We start from the raw sequence: 21081 nt of genomic DNA on the forward strand, positions 1-21081 counted from the left end.
TGTGGCCTGGTCCAATCTGCACCTTCTCCTTTGTTATCTCTTGCCCAACCCCCACCTCACTTGTTTATAATCTGTGACTTTTCTAATATTTGTCAGTTCCGAAGAAGGGTCACTGACCCGAAACGTTAACTCTGCTTCTCTTTCCACAGATGCTGCCAGACCTGCTGAGTGAATCCAGCATTTCTTGTTTTTGCTTCACAAATCCATGTTGAGCTCTTACTTATCCAAGGGCTCAGTTATTCTGTTGCTGGTGATAGGTTCAGGTAACTTCTCCACAACTGGTATTAAGTTTTTAAGTCTGTAGTTGCCTTATTTCTCCTTTCCTTCTTAAAAATAGAGTGACATTTGCAATTTTCCAATCCAGGGATACAGTTCAAAAGGTTACAAAAATGACAATCGTTATACCTGATTATAGGACATTATATCGTATTGTGAATATCATTTCAATTAAATATTTTTCAACTTTCTCGTATCATCACATCACGGATGTTGATTGCTGGCAACAAAGCTTGCATGCTAAGCGTCAGATGTATCTTGGATAAAGACAAGGTGATTTTATTTATTCACTGTCCACTTTCTGCCTGCTGTATAGATTGAGCAACTAAACTGGTTCACGTCTCAAGGACATTGAAGAGACCCGAGATGGTAAGTTATATTTGCGTTCTGATCACCCTTTGTAAAGACAGAACTTTATTTCGTCTCCATCATAGTTCTAGAAGGTGAAACTTTAGTTTCCCATTTACAGGTGGCTGCAGTTCGGTCTTTTGAGATGTGGAATTAGGTTTAGATGGCACAGGAGTTTGAGATTGCCCAACAGTATCTACTGCATTCATTGTGAAAATCTGTACTTTTGGTCAAGTTTGAAAACGGAGACTTTCAAGTTATGCGAGTCTGTAATGCTGACGTAATTTTACAGGTTAAAGTTTTGTACTGTTACGTTAATAAAACCGAAGGATTGAGGAACGACTCCTCCAGAGACAGGGGTACTGGCGGTGGCGTTCGCCAAGAGCCACAGAGGCTAAAACTTCAGCTGGCTGGTACTGAACCTCTCGTCGGGCCCAAATCACCGGTTAATGCGGTAAAATATGGCGACTACTTTCAAGAAGCTGCTGAGACCTTCAACTGCCAAGTTCGTGTGGGTCTGAACTCCGGATACAATTTCAGTTGGCCTTGGACGCTTCTCTCCCGCATCCGCACTCAGGCTGGAGCCCAGCCGCCTCAAACTTCACATCTGACAGAAAATCCAGCTGAGGCCCAAGTGCTATTAAATGTTCTCTCGTTGGCCGTTGCCGGCGTGTTTGACAGTAGTTTGGGCGCAAGGCGTGGGCCGGGATTGTAATGGGCGCTGTCGATGAGGGGAGATGGGCTCTGAGGCTGGCCGGAGGGCTGTTGGCGGGAGCTGGCGGACTCTACGCCCTGTATAAACTGACAACATTAAACCGGCACCAGGAGGAGCAGGTGGGGCGAGGAGGCGGCCACCGTCAATCGGAGAAGCAGAATTTAGTCCACCGAGTGTCTGGCCTGAAGATGGCGGCTGATAACCAAGGAATTGCAGACACTCAGCAGGGTAAATGAAGCTGAATTACACAGTGTGGAAGGAATTCATCCCACCAAACCAGGCCTTTGAGTATAATGCACCATTAAACCCCCTGAAGGAAAGTGCGGCATAAATACTGCCAGATCCTCAATCACTGCAGATTATTCATCTATATTCGCATCTGAACTAGTGAATCCTGACCTGTTGCATTCGTCTACAACATTCCCTTTACAAGGCAGTACTACTGGGTTTGAAACAAGCAGAGGAGGAAGCAGCATTATCTTTGTTTTTGTCCTTAGTTAGAGATGAGGGCAACAGGGTTTTCTGGGTGCCAGAATGAAGGTACTAAACCTGCTTCTACACAATAGCGAGGGATAACTAACTCACATTTAGATAACCTCTTAAATGTAGAAAAAGTCACAACAGTGGTCGATGAGCCCTGCTGCAAAAGTAAGGGAAGGTGACGAAAGGCTTGGTCGGAAAGATGTGTTACGAGAGTTTTTTTTTTAAAAGTGTCAAGAGCAATAGAGACAGAGGGATTTAGGCCAGAAGTTCCAGAGAGCAGGGCCAAAGCTTTGTCACTAATGGTGGGACAACCACAAAGGGTGTGGCGGGGTGCTGGTGAAAATTGAGGAAGAGTGATTGATTATTAGGTGGAAGAGGCTTGCAGAAATGGGCTAGGGCAAAGTCACGGAAGGTTTTAAACATTAACGTGTTTGGGGTATGCAGATATAGATCACTGCATGGTGCAGATATGAGAAAAGAAGCCATTGCTGGAGATGTGCTACCTGCTTTCAACAGGTAGGAGTAGAACCTCAAAACCAGACATAATTGGTCTATTTTTTAAGAAAAGAGGAACATTGAGAATGCTGTAGCCAGCCACATTAAACACTGCAAAGAGCTCAAGGAGGGAAAGAAGAGATGATGTTCACAGTCACATAAGGATGTTATCCCCTAGTTGCTGTGGAAAGTATATAAGGCTACCGAGCAATTTTATGCTTGGTGCTCTTGAGTACTTTCGGCAGCCATTGGGGAAGATACAGTGGATTGAAACACAGTCTTGTGCAGTCTTTTATCTGCTGTGGAATTTGTTCTTCAGTATATGCAGGTAATTTCTGCAACCCCAGTGCAGTTTTTTTTTCATTACATTTGATGAATAGACATTCCACGAAATGCAGAGGTTGTACAAACTAAACATTTAACATAAAGTGCAGATTAATATAAAGTTTGTAAATGTAAAATAAAAACAATGCTTGAAAAGCAAGAAGGCATGGATTACATTATATTAACGCCTGAGTGGCAGATATTTGTATATTTTAGCAAAGAGGAGGAATTCTGGAAGCTGTAATCCAGTATTTTGTTGAGAATATTGGAGCTGAAACTAAATTTAGATGTGAAGCATAAGTCCATTTATGCTTTGTAGTTCTAAATCTGAATTAAGGTGTAGTGCAGTTTTTATACCATTTCTCATCTCCCATCATACTCCGCTAACTCCTGTGATGGAGTGGCTGTTGCTAATTCGTGAAATGACCGTGCCATACATTGCTGCAATGAGCACTGAATATAGCTTCACTTTTCTGTTTGGGGAATGGAATTGGTTTTTAAATTCAGACTGAGTGAGGGGAAGAGGAGAAAATCGCTAAGGTTTCAGCTCTTAACTGGTATCCAGTGACCCCTGCTGGATGTGCAAATATAGATATTGGTGGATTTCTGTGCTGCTGCAAAAAGTTCAGTAGCCTCCTGACCTCTCTGTCAAGGCTGACAACTAATAATGGTTTTGGCTGCAGTACAGGAAGGTGTCCTGCCACTTTTGAAATAATACCTCAGTAAAGAATTATCAAGTAGACAAAACTGATGAGGAAGAAAGAACTTAAACTGGATTCGTTTTATCCTGTGCATCCATCAACAGTTTGTTGATAAAATGATTAGATACTTTAATTAGATACTTCTGCATTTCATAGGTCTTTTCCAAAGTAAGCCTCCTTCACATAATTAAAGAGTAAAGTTTGTCTTCACTAGTTCTCTTTCTATAGTTCTTGTAAGACAGATACTTTGTCCTTAATTCAGTCTAAGATATTGCTACAGCATTCAACATTTGTAATCCTACAAATTGGATATCAGAAATCTCTGCTTTCTTTAACATAATGGGCCAAATAGTGCTGTGCCAGGGCATCTAATCGTGTCTGCCATTAGACTTGCCCTGGCACGTTTGGGTTTTCAAAATTTCTGCATGTCAAGTTGCTGAATGTGTGAGCTGATAATGGTGCAGCGAGAGAAACCAGACATCAGGAAGCTGAGCGAACAGCGCAACCAACTGTGTATATCCTTAAAAAAATCTCCCAACAACAATTAAAACCTGAAGGAATGACTTGTAATAGGAATGAATTTCAATATCAAAAGGTTGGTTGGTTGTAATTAACACTCGTGTTAAAAGGATGCTTAGATTGGAATGGACAAGACTTAAACATCTGTGGTGAGTTTATGTTGTATCTACAGCAATTTCACACTGTTCAGTGCATTTCAAAGGTGAACCAAACAACGAGTTGCCATTTTCACAAAGCTGACAGCAGAGAGTTGCAACTCAAAGCAGCTTTTGGATTTTTCAGTTTAATCTCACATCTGTCCCTCTCCTGAAGTTGCTGTACTATTTGTACATAAAGAACGGGGGTGAGTGCTATTTGCAACACTGTTCTTTTTGACAGAAAAATCTGGACCAAACTTTCTGGTTCGTACAAATGGCAAGATCAAACCAGTACCTTCTTACTGTTTATTAATGGCCTGGAATTTGCTGCAATGACAATAATGACAACAGATGGCATATGTTAGTCTATTTTGTCCCCCACCCCCACCAATTCTCCAGTAATGAATTTATGCCAAAACTTGTTGGAGATCTAATCAGAATGCTCTAAAGCAAGTTAGTAGCAAATCAGAGGTGCCCCAACCAATGGCCAAATGTATCGATCCCCCTGCCAGCAGTACAATTTACCTTGACTCAAAACCAATGCTACAAAATACATTATAAAATGAGATTAAATTAAGTAAGGTTATTTGTTTATCGAGCTGGTTTTAAAATCTTCTGGCATATTGAGGATAGAGTAGGGCTCCCAATATCAAGCAGTTAGCAGTCTGATTTTAGGTGGAAGTTATCACTTGATTGGTGACTCGCTGGGCTGTCAGACGCTGCTGAACTCTTCTCGCTCCAGCACTTGACTGGAGGAGGAATTAAGGGACGGGCGAGTTGTCTTGTGTATAGCTGCTTGCTGCACAGGCTTTGTTAGATGGAATGCTAATTTACCTTTACTAGTTTTTATCAATTACTGCTAATTTAGTTCCAGACTCTTTTGTTTGCAGCTAGAGAAATTATAAATATACCACTTAAATTTAGTTATGGATAATATTTTGAAGAGATAAATTTACTAATTTTATACTTGTATTCATTTAGGCATTACATATGCTCATGTATTGCTTTCTTGAAATTGGATGCACATCATTGAGATGTAAATTATCAGACTCCTAAAACTATAATGAAAGCAATTATTTATTTGTGCAGACTTTTAATTGCAACTATCTTCACCTGCTCTTTGGGTTGCGTAACAAATGGCTACGGTCTCTTTAAGGGCAGGGCTTTAAGTGGCCACTAGTATTAAAGTGACTGTCTGTGATCAGGATATTTCTTGGATTCATGGAGTCAGGAGACATGAATATATCTGTCAAAGGACCAGGTTGCTTCCCAAATCATCAACTTTATGTTCAGAGAAAAATATGGATTGCTTAGATTGTTTCCCAGTAATGTTCATTAATTGGGAATTTGTGTCAATAGTCAAGAATTTCTGTGACTTATGCCAAGTTCCTCAAAGACCCGTAAACTTGGGAAATAAAACAACCTGCTTCCTTAAATTCAAGTTCATAAATCATGCCGCTGCGAGATCTCCAGCTCCAATATTTTTCAGTATTAGTGGCATCGGCATGAAGAGTGTCTTATTCATCACCGCCATTGATTGTAATAAGGGCAGAGCTATTATAATTACCTCATAGGTGTTTTCAGTGAGAGGTAACGGAGTGCAAAATTACCAGGAAATTATGGTGTGTAGCACAGTCATTCACGCCACAATTTCCTGAAATCTCTGTGCTAGAACCATGGATACATCATTACTGTAGCACAAGTTTTCAGCAAATTCTGGGCCATTTCTATTACTCACATCCTGGTCTTTCAAATAAAAGCTGCAAAGAGGCTGAGTGGACTCGTTGTTGAACTGTTTCTTTAACCACCTTTCATTTTCTGTCTTGTCCCTTCCAGGTGTATTAATCAGCTTGGAGTTTATCGGCTAAATGCGGTAGAATACCCAGAAAGTTAACCATTGGGTCATTAGGTCAATTCTTTCCTAAAATGTCCATTGCATTGTATTTGGTTTAAGTAGTTTTTTTGACCCTCATCTACTTTTGATAAAAGCCTGTTTTTTTTTTTACATTCTTATCCAAAAATTGAGAATAACTCTTGCCAGCAGTAAAAGACAATGAGGAACTGATTGAAGGATTTTTGTTTTAAAAGCATTGATGTGTTGTTTTCCCCCTCTCCTCCCAGGGTTTGTGCTTGCAAAGTCTCCGAATGCTCTGGAACAGCAACATCTACAGGTGGTTCTGGGCCTACTTCAGGGGACTTCTGATGCTTCCACTCGAGAACTTGCGCTGGTGACTGTGGGTAACAGTGCTGCATTCACTGTAAATCAGGTAAACCCAATTACATTTGCTAGCCATTTTTTTTTTAAAGTGAAACAAATTTGAAAGGATCAGTTCTGATATGAAGAGGGTAAACAAAAAAACAAAGTTGTTACAATCCTATACCTGTACTTGGTGTACATGTTTCTTCTTGGAATACCAGATTTTTTTGAAATTTTCCATCTGCACGAACACAATTCATAATATTTCTTTGAGCTGATGTGAACTTCATGACATTTGACATGTTTGTTTTTTTAATATTACATTAGACAACAAAGGCTACATTGGTTTTCCTAAAATTATAATGTAAGAATTCTTAAATTGACTGCTGCCTTTATATTTTCAGAATCTTATTCGCAACCTAGGTGGTCACAGTGTCATAGCAAATTGCTTGTTTGATGAAGTCACATCAGTCAAAGTTAAAGCAATGAATGTCCTGAATAATCTCTCCATGAATATTGCCAACCAAGAAGAGCTGAAGGTAATGAGACATTACTGTGTTTTAGCTAGAAAAATCAACTCTTGCAATGTGGTAGCTCAACAGTAGAACTGCTTCCTCATTTCTGTATCCCAATGCACACTGTAGTGCCTTTCACCTTCCATTGATGTCCCAAAATGCTTTACAACCAAAGGATTACTCTTGAAGTGCAATCATTTTTTACATAGGTAGATGTGGCAGCCCAATTTGCATATAAGGTCTCACACAGCAAATCAACAAGTCTTTACATAATCTTCTTTAGATGATGTTGGTTGATGGAGAAGTGTTGGCCAGGACACTGGAAGAAGTCACTGCCATGAGATCTTTTACGTCCATTGGAGCAGGCAAATGGTGTTTAACATGGCATTTGAAAGACAGCACCTCTGACAACTCCGCACTCCCTCCTACTGCACTAAATTATCAGCCTGGATTATGTGATCATGACATAATAGAGCCTGAACGTTGTCATTCAAAAATGCTACCAATGGAGTCAAGCTAACACTAACTCCAAAATATTTAGAAAGTGGCCAGCATATAGGCACTCAGTTTTTACATCTGTTATTTGGCTTGGGAGCCTTTAAAATTAATCCAATTCGTGAATAAATTTGGTACTGCAAGTGGCCAGATTAAGTGGCTGAAACATATTCAAAGGAAGAGTTTACAGTTATACTCCATATAAATCTGGATTACTAGTGTCATTTAAAATATTCATGAACAGTCTGACATTGGATTAAATAGAAAAGTTACATAAGTAAGTACATCCTTGTGCATACCTTTTGTCATGCAGGCCCCCACTTGCCAAGAATGAGGTATATTCATTTTGCCACATGGACGTTAAATTTCTAATTGCTGCTGGGAAAAGAAAGCCTGTTACAAGGACTGCTAGACCTTGGCTGGAAAAAAAACATTTACATTCTAACAGACATTGAAAGCAAGGAAGCGCATTTCATTCCCTGCTAAGATGATGCAATACAGAGTCAAGACATGGTCAGACCAGTTAGTCACATGACAAACCGGCTTGGCAACCTGGGGGTTTCTGAATTGTACAGTTTGAATAGAGAGCCTGCAGAAAGCAGAATGCTCCTGGACCGAAGAAGACCTCCTGTCTGTCTGCCTGCTCCCATCTCTTTCTCACAGAACTCCAAATCCACTTAAGACACATGAACCCCAAGACAGAAAAGTCTCCTACAGTGAACAAGATTGAAGAAGATTACTGGGCCCAACAAAAAGCAAGATTTACCTACCATCAAGGACACTACAGTGAGCTCGAAGAACCGTAACACAAAAAACCTCCTCCGATATTGCCTCAAACTTTTCCACTTTATTTCTTGTTTTCTTTCTGTCTCTATCTGCATGTGTGTATCGTGCATGCATACTAGCGTGGGTGTGTCGTGTATCCATAGGCGGCAACTGAGTTAGAGTATAATAAATTTCAATCTTCTTTAAACCTAAGAAGACCTGTTTTGTGCTGGTTTCTTTGCCTTATAATTGGAAAGTGGTGAACAAGGATTCACCAAGGGGGAGCTAAAAACACGATGTGCTTAAAATTGTAACCCTGTTACAGTAAGACCAGGTGAAGGCTGAAAGGGAACCCTAGACCTCTTTCTCACCTGGTCGTAACACTTTCCTAAAGGACAGCAAGAGCTGTAAATCTGCTCCCATGTTTCTCAATTCTGCTGTTCAGCCAACTGCCAGGAAGTGCATATAAGCAGTTGTGGGTGACTTATCTCCAAGTTTCTCCTTAATCCTGTAGAAAGTGTCTGTCTCTGCTCTGCTGCTCTCAGCCACATTGGATAAACTGATTAGACGCCATATGCCCAGTTGCAGACCTGAAATATCCTACCACCATGCAGTAGAGTACTGGAGTTCTCCAGTGCACTGTCCACCATAAAGCCTGGGACAGCGCCAGGAGAGTAGGAAAGTCCAGGAATACTGAAGGGTCGGGATAGGGATTTGGGAAGGCAGAATACCTGAGGGAGAAGAAATGAAAGGAGGTATGACAATAGGAGATAGGGCTCCAGGAAGGGTAAAGAAAAAGTGGATAAAGTGGAATTCAAAGTGATGGGCTCGGGTCCGAGTGGCAACCAAAATGTATATGTGAATGAACATGGAAAATTCCGGTTACAGAGACCTGGGTATGTAGCAATTTAGGATACATAAGTTTTAAGGAGCTTCTTAAAGGAGGAGAGAGGCAGAGAGGTTTAGGGAGGGAATCCCAGTGCTTAGGGTCTAGACAGCTAAATATATAACCTGCCAAAGATTGAGCAATGAAAATTGGGCATGGAAGAGTGCAGAGATCTTGGAGGGTTGTAGGGCTGGAGGGAGGTTACAGGGATAGGGAGGGGCGAGGACATGGAGGGAATTAAAACAAGGATGAGAATTTTAAAATCAAAGCGTTGACAATATAGATCAGCTAACACTGGGGTGACTGGTGAATGAGACGGTGTGAGTTAGGATACTGGCAGCAGAGTTTTGAATAACCTCAAATTTATGGAGGATCAGGGGATTGACCAATAACAGGGAAGAAAGGTTTCACTCGGGATGAGGGTTCAATTAAATAGATCGATGACTGCAGAAATATCATGGTGAATGAACCAAAACAATAGTCCGTTAACAGCTTGAAAGTTCATTTGTAAGTGAAACTAAAGCACTCCACAAGGTCAGCCCTGCAGAAGTTGTCAATGTTTTTAAGTGAGTCTCCCTCTGTGGGTTCAGTAGATAAAGGTACATATCCTTGGTTTAACTTGGATTCCCTGATTTATTGGGTACTTCTGCTGGTGTTTGTTTTTTTTTTCTCTTGAACACACTTCTCCATCTATTTCAAAGTGACCAATCAAGATGACTATTTTATCACAAGTAATCATTTTAGGTGTTAAGCACTTATAATGAAGAAATTTTAATTATTCAACAAAAACATTCGCTCGTTAGCTGTTGAATTCTTTTAACTTTGCCCATTAACCAGACACTACCACATAATATTGCCTTTCCTTTAGGTCACTCCCAAATACTGTTTATTTTAATGCATGAGTTACTCTATCTAGTTATTGCTGGGCATGTAACCTTGACAACCTAGGATTATCAGCTACAATCATTAATTGAAGCCAGCTGCTAGCTATGGCTTTAGTTCTAAAAGTGCCTGTCTGAACTGCATAAAATGCTTGGCTTTAACTATTGTTTTCCCAGAGCAGTTTTGCCAAACTTGGTTGCAGTGGTTTAAAACACAAATTTTAAGGTCATTTCTCTTACACACAGTGCTTAAGTATGTTTAGTTTCAGCAGTGGTCTGGAATTGGAATCAGGAGTGGGAATGTTGGCCATAGTGTAAGTTTGGCCAACTTTTCAGATGTCAAGAATATAAATTGCCTCTGACGAAGAGCTACTTACTGCTGACACTACAGAGGTTGTTGGCTCAGTTAAGACCATTGTTAATGTGAGAATTGTACATTTGCAGCTGATGCCACTCTTATCAAGTTAAAAGAATTTTATATGTTCCAGGGCTTGTTGGTGTTTTTTAGACGAGTTTTAAGTTTTGCCGTCTGTTGCTTACAGTTGAACAGCTACCCAAACTTCATAACACCAAGGGGAGGGAAATCCTGCTTAAGAATCACTAAACTACCAGAAAACTCATATTTTCAGAGAAAAGCATTTATTTAAACAGCAGTCTGGGCCCCCACCTAAAACTCAAACACTTTCTTTTTTGCTGTTTTCAATTTTCCTCTTCCATTAGGGGCCCGCCTGGTCTTTGTGGCTTAGTATCACATCATGGGATGTATTTACATGCTTTTTAGGGAGGTCCAAGGCTATGTTTTTTTAATGATGCTTTAAACTCAAGGAGATTAGAAAAATTCCTGCTTTACATCAGCTCTGTACCACCACTGATTTAGGTATTCCAAGTGGTAAGGGTAGGTTGCTTAGAATCTGGAAGAATTACAATAAGTAACAACTCAATTTCAGATGTACTGTATTTATGATTTATTATAACAGTACAATTATAGTGTTAAATATTTTACTGTGTTGGATTTTTAGTTTACACTAAACAATATTAAAGGTCCCTTTCTCCTGCCACACCAGTATGACCTTAGCCATTTCCAAACAAGTCATCCTGTGGTCTGTCAGTGAAGCTGAATATTTAATATGTACATAAAGGGAGTTTTGTGCTGTATACTCGCATTATTTTGAGAAATTAGGTCTTGAAATTTAACTATATGTTGCCCAGTTAAATGGACTTAACCCAGGTAAGAATTCAGATGCGAGCTTTACCTACTTGTGTGGATTATAGAAAGTTGATTACATCATGCACTTTAGCTAGTGACAGTTGTACAAAGGTTTCCTTAAATAGTTTTTTTCTTTAAAAAAACATTTTTATAGATTTGGATCCCTCAAATATTGGAGATCCTAGAAACCACGACGTTAAACTCTGAGTTGCAAGTAGCTGGCCTCCGAGTGCTGACTAACATCTCTGTTACCAATGATTATCATCTCACAATGATCAATTCCATTCCTCACTTTCTTAAGCTGCTGGGAGCAGGAACTGAAAGCATAAAGGTATGACTTGCTGACTGCAACAATTTTGGCTTTCATAAAATAAGCATGATGTATTCTAAGGAACAGTATTAATTATAATTAGTACATTTTAAGTGGTGTAGGAGATTTAACAAGATGAAAGGCAGACTGTAGCATTCTTCCACTCTTGGCACTCAAGAATAACATGGCCAAATACAGAATAAAGATACTGTTACTGTGCCTGAGTAACAATCCTCAATTTTTGCCTTCAGAAGGTCACTCCTAGACATCCAATGCACTTAATTAAACTTATCCATTTTAACACACACCATCCTGTGGCCTCTGTCAATGAGGCTGCATAAGAATATTTAAAGGGTTTTTTTATGCTGTATTCTTGTGCCCACTGGGTTATGATTAGCCAAAAATATTCGAGAGATATTTATATCTGGCAGGATGAAAGCCTTCTCTTTTGGGTTTGATGGGCCTTATCTTCCAAAGTGAAATGGTATTCTTGTAACCTCCAGCACATTGAGTATTCTAGGTGCCACAGTCACTGTGGGAGACAGAGTGCATTCAAAATTTTCACCATGCATTAAATAGCTATGTTCCCAGTTTGGGTACCATTCTCTATACCAATAGCTTTTTGATATTCTAGCCATGGATTATGTTTGAGTCTTGATAATATTTTCAGGCTGTTCAATTCTGGTGGGAATCATTTCCAGTGGGGGAATAACCTGATAGTGATCAGGAGTGAGGACCCTGGTAATTTTGTTTTCCCTCTTCCTTAATAAAAGATATAGAGTATTCCAGGCATATTCTTTAGTGATGGTTGGAGCCCACATTTGGCTTTGAGACCTTCATCTGCACCCATATCTGAGAAACTGTGATCCTATACATATGATTTTGCATAAATGGTGATACAAACAGTCCTATCTGCTCTTCAGGAGTTAGAACTTTGAATGAACTGAATAAAATTACACCTCAAGGTTTTGTGCTCATAATTATAATTGTGGTTCCTCCTGTGCTCATAATTACCCGGTGTGGTTCCAGGCAGAATGTAATCACCTTGCCCCAATTTCAGGCAGTGTTTAGCCCCATCCAACTGTTGCCAGGTTGCTTCTTGACCCTTTGAAGGAAAGCCCTGCCTTGTGCCAGCAAGATGAGTTCTTGGCCTTAGGGCTGCAGCCATTTCAGTAGTGCCTGACAACCATTGTTTGAGACTTCTAGTTATGCACATTTTAAATCTGTGTTCCTCTACGTTACAATCCATATTGTGCAAATCAATCTGAATTCCACCTGCCATCAGAGTGATGGATTAAGTAGAATGCAATGTATCCTCCATCAGAATGGCAGTGTACAGCACCTTATTAGAATTGATAGAAAGGACAAACAGATTGATGCGGTAAATTGAAAAATGACCTTTCACCTTGGTAACAAGTTCAGATTGAGCCTGGACTTCCTAGTGAGCCTAGGGCTATAGCGCAAAACTGTCCTAATTTGGCATCAAGGACAACAGGATGGCTGGTGTGCAAATGGGAAACAAAGTCAATCTGGAGCAGTAGGGGTGATCTTTTTCTAGTGAGGCACATTCTGAAGAGCAGATAGGACTGTTTGTATCAGAGAGGGCATAATTCTCCATCTATCTGCCCTAGACCTGACCTTGGAGTACTTGATGTTGACCTGGGATGTCTGAAAGAGCAATAATTCTATTCCTCAGTACTGACCTCCTTTTAACTTGATGATGACAATAAAGTTCAATGTTAATTTAAAGAAAAATACAGTAGCTGTCTGGTATTTCTGAAAACAAATTTCTACCAGTCGGTGTACTTTTTGAAGGAATGCTCCTGATAAACGTCTGTGCTTCTAGATTGCTGTAAAACTTTGCTATTTAACTGTAAATGGCAATATATAATCAAATTATATTAAAATAAGGACAGAATGTATAACTTTAAAATGGGTACAGATATCAAAGATTCATGCATGACAAAGCAAGTGCTTGATGACAGCATAATTATGTAAATTTAGATGAATATATTTTGGTTTCATTGTAAGCTGAGCGCCCCCGATGATTAGTAACTTTTTTTATTCTTTCATAGGATGTGGGCATCGCTGGCTAGGCCAGCATTTATTGCCCATCCCTAATTGCCCTCGAGAAGGTGGTGGTGAGCTGCCTCCTTGAACTACTGCAGTCCGTATGGTGTAGGTACACCCACTGTGCTGTTAGGAAGGGAGTTCCAGGATTTTGACCCAGTGACAGTGAAGGAACAGTGATATAGTTCCAAGTCAGGATGGTCTGTGACTTGGAGGGGAACTTGCAGGTGGTGGTGTTCCCATGCATTTGCTGCCCTTGTCCTTCTAGGTGGCAGAGGTCGTGGGTCTGGAATGTGCTGTCGAAGGCATAGTTTTTCTTGTAGTTTAACCATACAGACCAGGAACATCACAGGCTTGGTATCTGGTGCTGGCCTAGCTCAGCTGGGATTATGATAGAGATGCAAGGACTGGTCATAGCATCAGTCAGGGTTCCAGTTTAGATAGCAGGAGTAGTTGGAAAGCTGAAATTTTGAAGTCAAAATTCAGCTTGGTTATGATGTTCCTTCAATTCAGATAGCCTGTCACTTGCTGAAAGCTCACACATGGAAAATGGCAAATTGCCTGATGAACTAGACCCTAGCCATTAGGAGAGATGATGGATAGGGGATCTAAGTTGAATTTAGATAAACTGTCCTTTTAACAGATTTTTATTTGTTTAAAAAACAGGTTCAGGTATTAAAAGTCCTGGTAAATTTGTCTGCAAACCCAGACTTAACTCATGAACTTCTTTGTGCTCAGGTAAGATATAAGCTGATGCTATTAATTGGAGCTATTTTGCACTTGAATAATTGATTTTAATAGGATACTGGAATGGAAATCTTTTACAACTTGTCTAATATTTATTGTCATCACTAATGTCTTGCTTTGTTCTGAACAATTGTCACTTAAGTTATCCAGTTATGTTATCACATTGTTTCAGGTTTGGTGGGGTGAAGATCAGGATTTCAAGAAAGTTTGAGCAGATGCCCAGTGCAGTTTTAGGCAGCCTTGCAACCAATGTGGATTTGAGTTCATGCCACAATGCCGATATTGATTTGGTATCCCAGGTGATTGGCACTGATAGCGAAGTGTACTGGAAATGAAGCATGAGAAACTGAAAATTGTCCTTCTCATGTAAGTGTAGGATTTAGCACCACTGTTTCTTTTTGATTTTCCAGGTGGTTAGTATATGTGGAAACCCAGAGTCTTCTGAGAAAGCCACATAGTACGGTTTCTGTTACTCAGTAGAGTGTGCCTTTTCTTCACTTACCTGTGTGCAGAGTTCAGGGGCAGGTGGGTGACAACCATGGTGTAGGAACCTCTAAGTGTGCACAAGTTTACTGATGGTTATTAACCAGTTTAAACCAGCTAACTAACAAGTATATGCCAGTAAACATCCTGAAGCTTGCATATAAAATGTGAGTGCAATGCCATTATCCTCCTCAAACAGCATATCCTGTCAAATAGTTGGAATGCAGGACTTTGACAATAGCTGCTTGCCTCTCTGCAACCCAGTCATGGTAGGCATTGAATCCTGAACATGAGTGTTATCATACCCAGTCTGCTGCTGATGCCTTCTAGCAGCTGTCAGCCCAAGTGTCAGAATTTGTATCAAAAACAAGAAATGCTGGATTCACTCAGCAGGTCTGGCAGCATCTGTGGAAAGAGAAGCAGAGTTAACGTTTCGGGTCAGTGACCCTTCTTCGGAACTGACAAATATTAGAAAAGTCACAGATTATAAACAAGTGAGGTGGGGGTTGGGCAAGAGATAACAAAGGAGAAGGTGCAGATTGGACCAGGCCACATAGCTGACCTAGCATTGCCTTTGCTCCGTGACCTTTTGGTCAGCTATGTGGCCTGGTCCAATCTGCACCTTCTCCTTTGTTATCTCTTGCCCAACCCCCACCTCACTTGTTTATAATCTGTGACTTTTCTAATATTTGTCAGTTCCGAAGAAGGGTCACTGACCCGAAACGTTAACTCTGCTTCTCTTTCCACAGATGCTGCCAGACCTGCTGAGTGAATCCAGCATTTCTTGTTTTTGTTTCAGATTTCCAGCATCCGCAGTATTTTGCTTTTATGTCAGAATTTGTATATTTGATGGACATCTGTCTTCAGCATGGTGGAAGTACCTTAGCAGAAGAGCTTACGATGTGCAAGACATCAAAGTCCATTTTCAGATACCAGCTGCTTAATGCAGATGATTGTGTAGGAGTTTTGGCAAAGAGGTATGCCTGCAGTGAGTAGGGTTGCCAAATATTGATTAGAGGCATTCCTGGTGGTTTGATCATATGACATTTGTTGGTGGCGTAGTGGTAATGGCACTGGTCTAGTGACCTAGGCTAATGCCCTGGGGACATGGGTTTAAATCCCACCACGGCAGCTGGTGGAAGTAAAATTCAATTCATAAATTCAATTAATAAAAAAAATCTGGAATTGAAAGCTAGCCTCAGTAATGGTGCCATGAAACTATCCGATTGTCATAAAAACCCATCTGGTTCACTAATGTCCTTTAGGCAAGGAAATCTGCTGTCCTTACCTGGTCTGACTACGTGTGACTCCAGACCCACAGCAATGTGGTTGACTCTTAATTGACCTCTGAAATGGCCTAGCAGGGCAATTAGGGATGGGCAACAAATGCTGGACTTGCCAGCGATACGCACACCCCATGAAGAATTTTTTTAAAATACCTAGAAAAGTTGGGTCTCCTGTGGTTGAGTATTTTTTTTGCTTGTAGTTTTGTGCACCTGCTGTTGTGTAAGAACTGGTAGTTGAAGATGGGAAACCACTGCCTCCCAGCTCTGCAGGGAACACTGGGCCCCAAAACCACCTCATTCCCCAGTCCCCCTCTTTCACTCCCTGCCTGTCTAATTCCCTCTCTCCCTCACCCAATCCCCAGTTCAATGTTGAAGGCATTTTTTAGTGATTTTGTGTGGGTGTGATGTTTCTAATTCTTCCTCCACCCCTCCCCTATCACCCAAACTATGGTTGTTACTGCTCTGAACTTTCTTTGCTTCATTCTGTTTCAAATACACTAAGCTTCTGTATTTTTCTTCCTCACAGCACCTTTGTGTTAAAATCAAAGTAGCATTGGTTAAATTGAGAAAGAAACATGCAATGGTCAAGGAGAGAACTTGGAGACTAGAGTTGAGTGAAGGATCCACTCTTAGATGCTGGGCTTTTTGTTATATCCTGTCCAGAGGTTCAAGAGAGATAGATGTTAGTTAAGTCTATCTAGATATGAGAATAATTTCAAGTCTGGAACACACTTGGGCTTTAGCGAGAGTTGCAAGTTTTGGTGGGAAATTAACCATCCTAACACAATTATTATGGGTTGACCGACTGTTCCAGTTTGGGCCTGGTAATATTGGCCACATGTGCATTGGTGTTCTGACTTCCACTGAATCTCAGTAATGCATTTTATCATGAAATTCTGTGTGCGTGTGTGTCTACCCACACCCACATATATGTGGGATGGTTCCCTCCAAAATTTGAGGCATGTTATGAATGTTGCTTCATGGTGTCAGGGCTTTCCCAAAAAAGTTAATTAAATACAGCTGTGGTTTGGCATCAGCTGCCATAAATAACAAGGCAGCTGGAACCAGAGAGGTCCCAATTTCAGGAATCTTGCAGTATATTTGTAATGGGCTTCACCTAAAAAAAAACTTCTTCGATATTGTTGCCAATAAAATAGGAATTCAATAGAATAGGCTAATACAAACGTGAAATACTACGGATGCTGGAAATTGCAAACAAAAACAGAAAATGCTAGAAATACTCAGCAGGTCAGGCAGCATCTGTGGAGAGAGAAACAGAGTTAACGTATTAGGTCGTGACCTGATACATTTTGGATAGATAGAGATATATATATATATATATATATAAGAAATAGCCTTGGTTTAAATGGATCAGATGTAGGCTACAGCTCCCTTTAAACTGAACCAACAATGTATCCTAATCTCAGTCTCCACAACTTATCCTTAAGCCACACCTGTTCTGGTTGTTCTGAGTAAGATTGCCAGTTATTATGGTTATTAAATGCTGGAACATGGTTCCCTGACCACAAGCTTGACAAGGCAGATGCTGAAAGGATGTTTTTCCCCTTGTGGGAGAGACTAGAACTAGGGGACACAGTTTAAAAATAAGGGGTCACCCATTTAAGACTTGAGATGAGGAGAACTTTTTTTTTTCTCAGAGGGTTGAGAGTCTTTGGAACTCTCTTCCCCAGAGAGCAGCAGAGGCAGGGTCATTGAATATTTTTAAGGCAGAGGTAGATAAATTCTTGACTGACAAAGGAGTCAAAGGGTAGCGGGGGTAGGTGGGAAAGTGGAGTTGAGGCCACAATCAGATGAATCATGATCTTAATAAATGGTGGAGCAGGCTCGAAGGGGCTGAATGGCCTACCTATGCCTGCTCCTAATTTGTATGTTTGTAAGCAGTCTAGAAAAGACTAGCTGCTGAAATGACTTCTGTTTGGGACATTTACAGATGTCCCAAAGAGGACATTCCCAATGCAAGTGTCAAGAGATGAAGGGTCAGTGTTTTAACTTGTGGAATCCACCTAAGTCTTCCTATTTGTTTGTGAATTTAGGTTCTTGGTTGGAAGTTATATATTTAACCTTTGATCATAGGTACTAATTGGCACTGTAAAATAAAAACATTGAAATAAACATTTCATAACTCTGCCTTTTATAATATATGTAACCTGTTGTCATTTTGTACGTCTTTTTGCGTTAAATGCAAAATCATTTCAATGACTCGTGTCATGTATAAAATTAGTAATAAAAAAAATTAGCATGTTTTTATACTAAGAGGAAATATACAGATATGTCTAATATCAAGATTTCACCTTGATAAGAATTCTCAGGGTTTAATTGTACCCTTATTTTAAAATGTGATTTATAAACTATGCTGTGAACTCGTTTACACTTTGTTCCAGGCACCATTGTCGTTCCTTTTGTTGTTTGACAGCTGTGTAAACAAAGAAGTTCTTCTACGACTGCTGATATTTGTGGCAAATCTGAAGGAAAATTTGAATCTGTTGCTGGACTCTGTTCGGTATGAATATGATGTGAAATCTCTCCATTCTGTACTATTTGGCAATCCAACACCATTTTCTCATAAAGTTTCAACGCTCATGTTGTACCAAGATAATGAAGTGAAACAACAAGTTGCTAGAATCATTACCAAACGGTCTTAGATATCTGTTTTCATTATTTACTAAGTAATTCTTTTTTTAATGACTAGATAAACTAAATGTATCAATTTGAATATAAATACTCAAGTGTTACAGCAATTTAGCAAACCAAGGGCGGTGCAGTGGTTAGCACTGCAGCCTCACAGCTCCAGCAACCCAGGTTCAATTCCGGGTACTGCCTGTGTGGAGTTTGCAAGTTCTCCCTGTGTCTGCGTGGGTTTTCTCCGGGTGCTCCGGTTTCCTCCCACAAGCCAAAAAGACTTGCAGGTTGATAGGTAAATTGGCCATTATAAATTGTCACTAGTATAGGTAGGTGGTAGGGAAATATAGGGACAGGTGGGGATGTTTGGTGGGAATATGGGATTAGTGTAGGATTAGTCTCAATGGGTGGTTGACGGTCGGCACAGACTCGGTGGGCCGAAGGGCCTGTTTCAGTGCTGTATCTCTAATCTAATCAAGTTTTATTCAGTGTGTATATTTTGTTTTTGGTAATGCTAAAGGAGGAGCTATTTCCAGTACTCACGCAAATTGTTCCTGTGCCAATGCTGTTTATGCTGTTATCATATTTGTAGAGGACTATTGGGGTCTTAACTACAGAGTAATATAAAAGCAAAATACTGCGGATTCTGGAAAGCTGAAAGAAAAACATAAAGTTCTGGAAATACACAGCAGATCTGGCAGCATTTATGGAGAGAGAAACAGCGTTAATGCTTCAGGTCAGTGACCTTTTCATCATGATGAAAGGTCACAAAACGTTAACTCTGTTTCTCTCTCCACAGATACTGCCAGATCTGAGTATTTCCAGCATTTTCTGTTTTATTATCTTAAATACAGAGTCTTATTGGAGGCATTAATCCCCCAAAAAACTAATTGTATAAAGAGGTTAAAAATCCATTATGTATATATTGGTTGAAAATCATTTTAATACTTCAAAATGTGTATAGAGATTGACCAGGATTGCAGAAATATTATGAATCACTGTAAACTGATGTAATATGATTGATTATGCAGTAATTTTTTGTCTAATTATTTAAGCTGCAACACTGCCCTCCTTCTGTTGTTGATGTGGGAAGCTAGAAGTGATGATAATTGAATTAACCTGTAAAGACACTTAAGTGACTTGCCTGTATAGTTCCCTGAATTGGATTTAAGTTTTAGCCAGGCTGTCCAGGCAAACGAACTAGTGAAACCATATTTCCTTTGTAAAGTGAAGATGACTGACGGTGCAATGATGCATGCCATTGGATCCCTACAAGAACAGAGAAAAATTATGTACAATTTGACAGAGAATGTAAAACCAATTCCTATTGCTTAAAAGCTTCTTTCACATTTTGACATATAAATTCAAGTATTAAAACCACAAGAAGTAAAGACACTACCTGACTGGAGAGGTGCCCAAGTGCTTCCAGGCAAGGAAGGGCACTTAATGAAACAGATTTAGAAGTGAAAGTGTTATTTGAATTTTAGCATTAAGGCTGTAACCTGAATTCTTGCTTTTTTTTTGTGTAGTTAAAATTGGACAACATATAGTAAACAAGATTAAAGATTTTTCAGACATGACTGAGTCAAATATTTTTATTTGCAATAGTGGAGACAGATTGAAGCTTAATATTCAACCTTTGGACGAGAATCCATTTGCCTATCATTATGTTGGAGGCATTTGAAAAAGTTGAAAGTTAACTTAAGTTTGGGAATTAAGATATCATCTGTGTTTATTTATCCAAAATGTGTAGCAAAATGCACTCCGTGCTATAGAATTTTTTTCCCCCCAGAAAATAATGTAAGTGCTGTTACTGAGAAGAAACACACTGATTCTTGAGTAGAATCACCACATTTTGAAGGTAGGTTCCCAGCAGGAACAAGCAGCTGGAAAAGAACAAATAGCTTTTTTAAACATATTGGTGTTTGGGGGGGATATCTGGGGCTGGATTTTGTGAGGCCCCCTGTAGTGGGATTGGAAGCGGGGAGGGGCACGAAGTATCACGATGGATGGCGGCAGGGCAGAGGGCCCATCGCCCAGTGATCTTCCCGGGACTGGGAAAGGCCAACGATGACCTTTCCTCCCAGAGGCCAATTGAGGCCCTTAAGTAGCCCATTAGTGGCCAATTAAGGGCCTCCTCCCACCACTGGTGGGATCTTACCTGCAAAGGGGGGGGGGCTGCCGCCGTACGGGGAGGACGCCTTTTAAAACGATGCGCCCTCCCAGCGGACTTTGGGGAGGGGGTGGTCCCTTCTTTGTGGACAATTTGTGGCCCACGGAGGACCCCCACCAGGAACAACCTTACCCCCTTGGACTGAACAACCAATCCCCCCACCCTCCCTCACGGGTGCATTCCGGACTGGCCCAGGCGATCCTGCCTCACCTACATCTGTTCTGGGATTCCAGTGCTGGGCCTAGATCTGAGGCCTCTGCAGTACCAGCCATGGCTGATTGGCTGGCAGCTCTAGGAGGCGGGATCCCTGACTCTTTAAGGACTTTAAAGACACTGGGCTCCTGCCTCCTGAAACTTTGATTTTAAAAAGACCAGAGGATCTCTCTGGGGGGTGGTTGAGAAAATGCAGAGGTGGGGTTCCCCCCACC

The 21081-nt window shown here is 40.5% G+C and overlaps 1 protein-coding gene across 2 annotated transcripts; it reads left to right on the top strand.

The window, feature by feature from the left end:
- The first annotated feature begins 768 nt into the window (after positions 1 to 768).
- armc10 (armadillo repeat containing 10) lies at positions 769 to 20048 on the top strand. Of its 2 annotated transcripts, XM_068059251.1 has the most exons (6): positions 774 to 1567; positions 6120 to 6265; positions 6600 to 6734; positions 11099 to 11275; positions 13991 to 14062; positions 18243 to 20048. In XM_068059251.1, the coding sequence occupies exons 1-6, from the start codon at positions 1339 to 1341 to the stop codon at positions 18501 to 18503; spliced, it is 1020 nt and encodes a 339-aa protein (XP_067915352.1). In that variant the 5' UTR covers positions 774 to 1338; the 3' UTR covers positions 18504 to 20048. The 2 variants fall into 2 exon arrangements, with proteins under 2 accessions (XP_067915353.1, XP_067915352.1); XM_068059252.1 differs by lacking the exon at positions 11099 to 11275 and having other exon boundaries at positions 769 to 1567.
- Positions 20049 to 21081: the final 1033 nt, after the last annotated feature.

This window comes from Heterodontus francisci, chromosome 27, assembly GCF_036365525.1.
Source record: "Heterodontus francisci isolate sHetFra1 chromosome 27, sHetFra1.hap1, whole genome shotgun sequence".
Lineage (NCBI taxonomy): Eukaryota > Metazoa > Chordata > Chondrichthyes > Heterodontiformes > Heterodontidae > Heterodontus > Heterodontus francisci.